General features: G+C 38.2%; 1 protein-coding gene across 1 annotated transcript; it reads right to left on the bottom strand.

Annotated features, from left to right (window-relative positions):
- Positions 1-4220: 4220 nt before the first annotated feature.
- Positions 4221-7805, bottom strand: nkapd1 (NKAP domain containing 1). Its single transcript, XM_049576394.1, has 6 exons — positions 7726-7805; positions 7367-7443; positions 6367-6452; positions 6073-6213; positions 5798-5851; positions 4221-5215 (listed from the first exon to the last, which is right to left on the bottom strand). Exons 2-6 carry the CDS (start codon positions 7433-7435, stop codon positions 4753-4755), a joined length of 813 nt encoding a protein of 270 aa, XP_049432351.1. The 5' UTR covers positions 7436-7443; positions 7726-7805; the 3' UTR covers positions 4221-4752.
- Between the last annotated feature and the right edge of the window lie 3449 nt (positions 7806-11254).

Genomic DNA, 11254 nt, shown 5'->3' with positions numbered 1-11254 from the left:
TAACCATTATTCAACACAAAATCTGCTTAGGCAGGAGGAGGCTGAGACTTCACCATGTCTTCAGAATTGGCCAGAGCAGCCAAACTAGCAAACACTGAGGGTACAGCAGAGCGTTTTGTGTCTCATCAGCACTTCTGAGTGGCTGCAAGAAAAAAAAAAAGTGTCTCGACTTGGTGAGGGTGAGTTTTTTTTTTTTTTTTTTTTTTTTTACTGAAGATTTCATTTTATGTTTAATGCATAGTAATGTATGTTTGAAAAGTCCAATCTGAACATGGTTTAGTCGGTCTAGCCTTTAAAGTCTTATCCAGGATGACCATGCTGTCTGCTCTACAATATCACTGCAACAAACCGTATTCCAACTGTGCTGAAACTCAAACGCTGATGCAAAATTTCTCTCATTTTTTTTTACTTAAATATGATACCTGCCAAAACTAACACCCACAAAGTGTCTCCAAACTGCAGTGTTTCAATTCCTACGGGATCCTTGTGCTGCTGGTTTTACAGAAGCCTCCACCATGCTTGTGATGTTTCCTATAATTTCTGGTGTCCGTTGTTTTCAGCAAATATTCTGTGTCTTCTGAAAATGGAGTAAATCAAGACACTTTATACATAGTTTCTGTGGAGAGACTGTAATTGAAGAGGTAAATTACTAACACACTCACAGTTTGGGTTTTTCCAGGACCATGCAATGAACTGCACAGCACAGCAAGGTAAAGTTGTTTACCTTGCTGTGCTGGTCACAAACCACAGTAAGAGCCTGTCGCCTGCAGCCATTCACAGCCTCGCTGTAGCTGTTACTGTTTGTTCTACTCCCCCATACTGATCTGCTGACCAAATAGTGCAGAATCACAATAAAAACGTTCCGCCGGTTTGACAGCGAAAACCTTTGAATGTGAAGCGGCGAATGCAGGTTTGCATCAGCAGTAACTTAATACGCTCTCCTATACGGCTGAAATCGGTCACTCAACAGTAAAATAAGGCTGATATCTTAAACCACGAACTGGAACACAGGAGTGAAACTAAACTCCAAACCACAGATATTCAGCTAGGAGCTGTGACAGTAGCAAGAGCCGAGCACAGGGAGGCTTTTAAGAATAGCACAGAAACATGAGTGTAGCTGCTGAGGGGAGGAGATGCTGGTGTTTTGCAGATAATGTGTACCATGTTAACCACCTTAGCCTGGGTGTTAGCCTGCCAGCATGTGCTTATTAGCACTTAAGTCAGAGGAACACTTCAGTAAATACAATTAATCAGTAAAGTGATGCAGAAAAGGCACAAACTGGTGCATGAAAATTCCCCACACTGAAAGAAATTAAGTGTTTGAACATGAATGCCTGGACAATTTTTTTCATTGCAGTCCATAGTTGTTGAGACTTGTCACTCAAAACTACATACCAGGTGGTAAAGAGGGTACATCCTCTGGGAACCAAGAATGTCTGTGTAAAATATAGTGCCAATCCATCCAGTAAATGAAGGGATATTTAAGTCTGGACCAAAGTATTAGACTGAACCTTCTGTTAGTACATCTAAAACCTCTGAATACATTTTTTTAAATCAGAGGAAACAACACCATTACTTCTGTGTAGACTTGCAGCAAAAAGTTGCACTCATTCTTGAGGACTATAGTATTAAGTCCACATATATTTGTCATTTTTTAGTGTAGCATGAATAAAAAATTCCATTTATTGGTTATTTTTTCTAGATAATTATTTTATAAATACGTCGTCTTAACATGCAGCCGTAAAACATACTCAATTTAAGATTTTGCCCTCGTGCCAAATGCTTATTAACCTTGACAACATGTTCTATAAACCTCAGTCAACACTGATTTGACCAGTCGAATTTCGTTTGCTTTTTTCTTTTTCCAAGATTCGGGCAGTTGCAGCCAAGCTCAACACAACCCACACTGCTGCTTAGAGAAAACACTTAGCCTATTGACACAGACTCAGTAAAGTGCTTCAGGCTTCTCCAGTACACACACACACACTTTCAAAACGGTTTACCAACACTTCCTTCAGCATCAGATTATCTAAAAATATCTGGATGGCACAGGCCTACTACTCTTTACCAGGCTTATTTAGACTTTGTTAAAGAAAAAAAACGAGGGAAAAAAAAACCAAAGTACAAATGTAGTCTGACAAGTGTGGTAGAAAGAAACTGACCAACAGCACAGAACATGACGTGAATATGGTTTGAATAGTGCAGTTTATGATAGTGTTGTGTTTTATTTTTATGCACAGGGCTGTTTTTTGTGATTTAATATTTTTCTCAGGCATTAAATTCAGTATTACATTACCTGGGCAATAAGGTCTTGCTGCTCTTCAGCACAGAGCTGAACCACTGGGCGCTCTTTCACCAGAAGCAGAGAGAAATTGTGCAAATCACTACATTTATTCACTTTGATCATGAATAGCAGCTTATTAAGGTATATCTCCTGCATCATAAAAAGATGTTCAAACTGGGACAAAACTGCGGAGAGGTCTTTGATCAACGATGGCCAATGGAGAGGAAGCCGCCCTCTGTGTATTTCTTCACAAACAGCCAGACTAATGAAAAAAAATATCACAAGAACTCAAATTGGGAATGTAATGTTTCTGATGCTGGAGGTAGTTTTTAAGTATAAAAATATGAATAAACTCACCTATCTAGATTTTAACTTCCACCTCATTATATTGCTGTATTTGGCCCCAAACACATGAATGTTCTGTTAACAGACGGGAGGAAACTGGTTCTTACATTTATATCACAGTGAGTTTATGGATCAATGTCAGGTCTGTGACATGCTGTTTAACACATATTAGCATCTTTGTTAAAGTGTCTGGTGATATTTTGTATTCTTCTGATATTTTACTATCAACAAAGGGGTCAAACGGAGGGAGTAATAAGAGACTGTGTGAAAATTGTGTTTCACTTGTTTTTAAAAGGAAAAGTTATATTAATATTTCCTTTTAATCCTAGAAAAAACCCTCTTATACCAGATCTTGAAGACAGAAGAACTCAGATCAGATTTGTGTGTCCATACATCACCAACCCCTCTGCATGCATTTCTGTGGTACTGACAAAGGTTTCAGTAACTTTGCAGTAATACTGGTGACACAGATTTCCAGCACTTAAGTATAAGAAATGGAGGTCCATCATTTCACCCTGCAAACGCTTTATTTTGGTGTCTGTCCGCTGACTGTTGCTCCTCATGTTGTCCTCTTCAGTGCTCCGGTAGTAGCAGCATGGATCTGCTCAGCACTTCCCTTCCATCACTCTGAATTTGTTGTTGTTGTGTGTTGTGTTCAAAGACACTTTGAAATCCAATGTGAGCAGACTGTGACATGTCTGTAGAAATCTGATTGGAATTGTATTTCAAACCACCTCCAAATGTAGTTTGGATCAAGTGTGCAAAAATTTCATGTGTCTTTTTGCTGTCCAGACAATTTGCATATGCCCAAAAACCCAATTCTGATTGGCAGTGTGAACAACAAATGACGACGACTATAAATATACAGTTATAAAAATCATGCTAACTCAAGCAGATGGCTGAGTCCACACCTCAACGACCATGGCAAACGATATTGTTGGGATCATTGTCAGAGCGATTCGATGATGGAAACACTGACCTTAGATCAAAATCCATCTAACTTCACAAGGCGACAGCTGGAGTGTGCAGCGCATGCTTGTCACCACTACCCACAGAATGCAGCGTGGATGCTCACATTTTCATTGTCATAGCTATAATCCTTGGTGTGGACGGCCCTTTATGTCTTAATGGAACATCTAATGTTTGTCACCAATGTACACATTGATTAAATGCTACCACAAAGGGAGAACTGCTCTCCTCTCCATGTGGCAAACTGCACATTTATGAAGCCTGGCACAAGTGAAAATTAGTTAAAACAAGTATTTACTATATTGCAAAGTTAGAAAAAATGAAATATAGATTTGTTAAAAGAAAAAAGACTCTCCCCTGCTCTCCAGAAAAGAAAAAAATCAAAATACCTCAAGCAAAATACAATAACAATACCTTACCCTTTTTGACCCCCCAATGTTTCTGTGCAGTCCCTTAACTATATCATCCTTTGGCTACACAGATGATACTTGTTGGCCAGATAAATTCACGGTTGGTTTTATACTCTGAGTGGGATTTGTTGACAAAAGAAAAACATAGTATATCACCAGACCTGTGTATAGTCAACTATTTTTAAATAACAAGAAAACTTGTTAAAAAAAAAAACACAGCAAAATAGACATTTATTTTTCACTATGACAATGTGCTTCATACAAATATCAAAAAATTACAAAACTAAAAAATAATAACAATAAAAGCACATTCTATCATAACCGATGAGGAAATTTGCATAATTTCTCTTTGTTCTTAAATAATGTGCTATAAAAAAAAAACACTGGTCAATTCAGGACAGGTCTCCATGTGAGGCAGACAGTGTGTGGCATGTGTCAATGATCAATCAATGAGCCTGAACCTGACAGAATTTCTAATGAGGCAGGTGGTGGATAACCCACCTTCCCCCTTCATGCTGTACTGCCGTACAGTATGCTTCAAACCACTGCAGCGGCGGATGAGGTATTGCTACACAGAACGCCCACAGAGAGCGCCGACAGCACAGGTTTGTTGATGTCTAACAAAGTACAATACAGAACGTCCCTGCAGAGAAAAGCCCTCTGTGAAGTTAAGGCGAACAAAGGAGCCAGCAGTAGTTTTCCTGGTCGTTAGCTGAGCTCTGTGTCTGTTCATGTCTTTGAATCTCAGTCTCTAGAACTATCATCTGAGCCCCCCTCACCTGCTGCTTTCCAGTTTTTCCTGCTCCTCTTTTTGGAATCTGGACCTGAGTCACAGTCTTTGTGGGAGTCCTGTTTTCGCTTTTTGCGTTTCTGAGTCCGTCTCTCCCTCTCTCCTTCATCATCACTGTCACCTGAGCTGCTGTCCTCATCTCTCCCTCTACTTTTTGCAATTTTCTTGTTTTTATGTCGACTTTTGGTCCTTTTCCTGCGTTGCTTGTCTTTGGTGGCACTGCTGTCATCGCTGCTGCTGCTGTCACTGCTTGAGTACTCAGCTTTCTTGCGCTTTTCCTCCTCATCTTTTTTCTTCTTTTTCTTTTTCTTCTTTCGAGAGGATTTTTTTGATCGTTTTGATAAGCTCGCTTCTGTGTCAGACTTGGACTTTTTCATCTTGTGGCGGCCGATCTTCTTTGTGCCACTGTTTCTTTCACTAAAGAACAGACAAATTGAACAAAATAAATTTAGGTTTGACAGGTATAGTAAGTGTGACAAAAAATATTTATAGAGACATCCACCGATTTTATGCATCAAGATCAGTTTACGTGTCATAGGCGGTGCTACTTGGCTAATGAAAACAATTGTGTAATCTCTTCTCGGGCTCTGAAGTTCTCTAAACTCTAAGACTTAACAGACAGCCTGCTTAAAAAAATATTACATGGTATTCATCCATCAAGGAGGAGCCACAGTAATGCCATGTTCACATCATATGGCATGAATGGTGGAGGTGCAAAAGATTCCCATGTTAACAACCTGTGAGAGTTTATGTCATCACAATGTCTACAGAATTGGTTGTGCAGAGACTAATATTTGTTATATTTGGGTTTAATTACATTAAATGACAGTTGTTGGTTGATGTGAGATAATGACAGTTATTTTTTAAACCTTTTTTTATGCAGGAGCCACAACTCTGTGCAAGTACGGTGCCAGATCTCTGGAGTGCCGCTTTAAAAATCTGAGTTGTGACTCACTTCTTATCTCCTCTTATTTGCTGCATTGCTGCATTTTTGCTTACCTGTCACTCTCAAACTCCTCTGGATAAAGCTCCTTGAAGCCACTATGTCCCCACCTGTATTGTGAACACACAGGATGAAGATTTGTCAAGCTTGTCTGACTCCCCATCAGTTAAATTACATACATGTGCACTGTCCAGGATACAAATGAGAAAACCATTTCATTTTCTTCTTTCAGAAATGAGCAATTTTGAGATTTTCCCAAGTAATTTCACAATAAGTGCTTAAAAAACAAAATCATAATTACAGTAGATGAAGACTGAGTCATGCACTCTACCTGTCAGGATCACCGGCCTCAAATTCATACAGCTTGCGACTCCAGTATCTGGCCTCTCTGTCATCATGTTGTGAGACTCGCTCTCTGCTTCGGCTCAGGTCTCTAGGTTGATCTGGAACTCGATCACAGTGCATTTGCCCCCTGGAAAACAACCACCGTCAATAAATCAAACGGCAACATACAGTCGCAGTTCTCTACACTAACTGCTGCTTTATGAAACATACTCCCAAATGAGCTTTGGTATCACTTGTGTTGGGCTGGCGCAAATTAAATTGGGACATTTGCTGTTCCTACCTCAGACTCTTTGTATCTGACAAATGTTTGTGAGCCCGGTGGACCTCCCAGTTCCGCATTTTCCACATCTCCATCTCCTCCTGGATCTGCGGTGGGTCAACAAGCGTAAGTACATTAAAGACTGCCCAGACACAAACACTAACACTTACACACACAATGTGAGTGCTTCATTTGGATTCATTGTGTGCACAGGACTCAGATATTTACAACAGTTATAGACATTCCTCAGCCTATGGGTAAAGGGGAACAAAAACTTGCAAATGAGTCTGTGAAACATTCAGTTTGTGAATGTGCAAAGGCTGCCAAATATCAGTAAACACTCATCTGAGCTCAATGATATATGTAGCTAGGGCTTCAAACTGGATCAATGTATCAGAAAAAGCTTCAGTTAAAAAAACACAACACAACTTTTCTTTTAAAACAACGTACATGCCAAACGTTATCTAGTTCCAGCCTCTCAAATGTAAGGATTTGCAGCATTTCTTTATCCTGTGCTACAAGCAATCTGCAGACATCACTTTAGGCTTAAGAGATTTTCACACTATCTGTGCATTTCATAGAACAAACACTGTATTAATCTAGAAAATATTTCGCAATAACTCAGTGATGAAGACAACAGGCAGCCCTACAACTGATTATAGAGGTTGTGTATTAGAGAGCTGCAGACAATGTGAATGATTGTTTTCATAAACTGAGGTTGATTTTTCCTACATTCTTAGTCGAGTCTTTACACTCAATTGCCTACTATTATTTATATCAATGAGGGTAGACAAAAAGCAAGAAAACATTACTGTAACACAACACCATTCAATAGCAATACAAACTACAGCCTCCTATACAATCATTATATTAAAACAATGGATATCTTTAGCAGTTTCAATGCAGGATTTTTTTTTCTGCAAGGCTGTTGTATTGAGCTGCATTAGTTTTAACAAAGTGTGTACTGAATAGACCCAGTATGTTCCCCAGTTGTCCCATAAAAACGTGAACTCAAACGCACCTTGTTGTGGGCATCTGTGTGGCGGATTACATTCCTCAACAGCGTCTTTCCCAGCGGCTGCTTTGACATGATGACACCTGACACGAGGCAAATGTAAGTCATACATATACTTAACCCATCACTGGTAAATAAACCTAAAGATAACAGTGTAAACCGACTATCTTCTTACACATTGCCGCTGTAATTACACTGTTACACGAACACTCAACATCACTTGTTAGCATAGCTCGCTAGCTATCACTGTTAGATATTCAGAAACAGTAATATAATTCAAGCAGCAAGAATGAACCTGTTTAAATCTGTATAAACTACTACTACTTCACGTCTATCTTTCTTTCGTAAATGTGTACAAAATGTACCTTTTCAAAATGAGTAGCATTCAAGAGGAAGAAAACACAAGGTACAGCCTGTACCGGTACTTCCGCTTTACTGACATACGTAACGTTGTTGCGCACTTGCGTCACTGCACGTCGGAAAGACTGAACTGTGATTGGTCCAATGGTCCGTCAATCATCGTGGGGGACGGTGTATACATTTCGAGCTGATTATTAAATACCAAGGATATTATAAATTCTGTATTACATTCATATTATATGTTTTTAGACTTTATGAATTCCTTGTTCAACACAAGACAAAATAATATATTTTCCTTTTCAACACCGGAAATGCAAAAGTATTGATACCGGTTTTTGAATGAAATTAGAAAATGCATTTCCTGCAGTATGGGTGACTGAATGCTGATAGCACTGCCAAGAAAGAAAGTTGAAACCGAACTGTGAATTTGCCCGAACTGGAGGCTGAACTGCATCACCTAAAGAAGCTAAGAGTTGAAATACATTGCAATCAAAGTTGGAAGGTAAACTTTAATAGCCTGCTATCAAAGTTGGAAGTTAAACTGACTTGCCTAAAAGGGCTGATATAAGAAGTGCTTCGTCTTAATTTTACTGCCATTATAAGAAATGATGCACATTGTTCTAAAAAAGCAGGAAAGGACAAAAAAGGTTTAATATAAAAACAATGTCCTATTTTTTTTATATATATTTTAATGGCTCTGAAGCTGAATGCATGCAGAATGCTCCTGAATCAGCATTCACCTTAATCATTTAACTAATAATTATCTATTAATGACACAATTTTAGACATCAGTAATAAACAATATTTCATGCAAAACATTGAATCAAATGGCTCACAATAACATGAAATGGATGCTTGTGTTATTGTCCCACTGAGAGTTCGGACTCCGCTCCAGCTATTTGTGGGTATGTCTCAGTGTTTCCATGGTCCGATATTTTCTGGTATAAAGCAACATGTTGAAACAGAGTGGGGAGGGTTAGCTTTGCAAATTCAAATTGCAAAAGAACAAAGAGAGACGGACATTTAAAATGCAGTTTGAATGGTAAAAATGCGTTCAGTCTCTGTGGAGATATTCATGTCTAAAGTTATACAAACTGTATAGCAAATTTAAGGGAATAAGTTTCCAGGAGTGTAACAGCAGTAGGCTATAGACTTTAGGCTGGGTTTCAACATATTGACCCAGGAAAACATACACTGAACAACTGACCTAGGGGAACAAATGCTGAAAACATAAAACCCTTTGAAAGGTCTCCTGAATGTGTCATGTAAGGACAGTGAGCTGGGTAACACAGAGGCCTGAGAACAAAAATATGCTCCTGTTAATTGTTAAGGTTAGATTGAACAACAAAGTAGAACAGCATGAAAGTCAAACATATATCCAAAAAAAAAACAAAAAACAACTGCATAAATATATATTGTTTCTACTTTTACTTTTGGGCAGATTGAATCAGAGAAGACCATGGAGGAGAGGACCATGTTGCTCATTTCTGCTGTGTAAGTAGTACCCACCTGTTCACTACACATTTGCCTAAACAACTTGATGATAACAACTTGATAAAAGTCTTGATCCTGTGAGTTAGTTTTGGAGTTCCTCTGCTTTCCACATGGGTTGAACTTAGCTATCTGTTGCCTTAACTAAGTCGAAAGCCAAGTGAAAACAACTCAGAAACAGTGTAGCATTACAATTTAAATCTTGTTAGGCCTAGCTACTGTAGCAGCAAGTTGATCACAAATGCATGTAAGAATCACCTTGGTTTTTACCATTATGAAGATGTGCAAAGCTGACAACTACACTTTGAGGACAGGTAAATAAGATTTCAGGACATTGTGTGGTGGAAAAAGTACTCACATCACTGTACTAAAGCATCAGCATCAAAGTATAGGCCTACCTATGGTACCAAAATTAAAAGTACTGATTTTGCAGAATAGTAAATTTCAATGCTTTTATGTGTGCGTAACATTAATATTACAGGTGGTAAATGTAGGGCTGATTTTAATTTATTCAAATATATTTTATTACTTGAAATTCTGCTGGGTAACTTGTGAATTTACACCTGGGGTTCAATAAAGTGTCATTGATATCCTAATTTATTTGTTGATTATATATATTTTTCTTAATCTTGGAAAGTAAGTTAAGGTTAAAGTTACCAGATAAATGCAGTGGAGTAGAAATATCAAGTAGAAGAAAACTGAAATACTCAAGTACAAGTACTGCTACCTCAAAAACTGTAGAGCACAGTACAGCAAGTTTAGTGCTTGAGTTTCCTTTTCAGTTTATAGGATACATGTAAATGTAAATACATGCTCTACAAATACAGCAGTTTCTGGTTTGTTTGAACTCTTACAATAGATCTAGAGCAGCTGTTCCCCCCTTAATTAAAAGTAAATATAAATACAATAAATTTTTTTAATTGCACAATGGACATGTTTTGAATTTACAAACGTATGCTTTATTTTCTCCCTGCTTCCTGTCTTTGTGCTTTGTGCTAATTTAGGCTAGACAGGTACTGGCTCGACTTATATCTGGCCTACATAAAAACAAGCTACATCTAAAAGTAGCTACACCCCACACAACCCAGTTCCACCAATGCAGAGTCCTCAGAGGCGCACACAGGATGCTGTATTGAGTAGGACCTACAACAACGGCCGTCTGAGTCGTGATCAGTTATAGTGGTTACAGGTTACAGTTATATATGCACATACATACAGAAAGATGAATCACTTTGTAAAAACTAATTAGGCTTCAGCCTATTTAAAATACCCTGGCAGTAATGCAAGCCAACATTTTAAAGGCACGGTATGATGAAAAGTAAGTGGTGCTTAATTGAGAGGTAGCCTAGTTAGAGGTTATAAGTAGTCTGATTGGTTGCATGTATGAAGTTGCTCCATATTACCACCGACTGAGAAGATGATTGTGTGCTCTCAGTATTACCCGCTGGGAATTTAAGTTTCATCTTAATTTATTTTAATTTATATATATATTTATATACCAGACCTTTTTTAGATAAATGCCTGTCAGCTTAATGCCACACTTAGAGTGGATGTAGAAAGTTTAAAATGAGAAAAGCTGACTTTAAAACTGCTGTTAAACTACAGGTGTTTCACCAGACTGTGCTGCGTGAACCAAAATGTCACACTGACAGAAACTGGTGCGATTTTAAACTAAATGGCCAGACCTTGTTGAATTTTGTTTGTTTCTCCTTCACTGTGGATCAGTTTTTGGCAAGACGTTTGATGCTGACTCAAGGCCCTTCAGACACCAGTCGCTGTGAACAATTTTTGACACAAATCATTGACAACTGAAAAACTAGAAAATGTTTGTAGGAAAAAATATTGTTTTTTTGTTGTTGTTTTTGTTTTTTTTTAGTTATTTTATTTAAAAACAGATCACTGGTTCTAACTTCACTATTTAAGGGTGCTCAGTCTTCGTCTGTTTAGACACAACCAACCAGATGTGAAGCAGCGGTGTCAAAATAGATTAATGTACAACTTTAAGTACTGACCTGTTGAAAATAATGGTCAAGATTTACTGTC

The sequence above is a fragment of the Epinephelus fuscoguttatus genome, linkage group LG5 (assembly GCF_011397635.1).
Source record: "Epinephelus fuscoguttatus linkage group LG5, E.fuscoguttatus.final_Chr_v1".
NCBI classification, from domain to species: domain Eukaryota; kingdom Metazoa; phylum Chordata; class Actinopteri; order Perciformes; family Serranidae; genus Epinephelus; species Epinephelus fuscoguttatus.
Note: the sequence above shows the minus strand (reverse complement) of the source record. Positions and strands in the feature narration are given on the sequence as shown.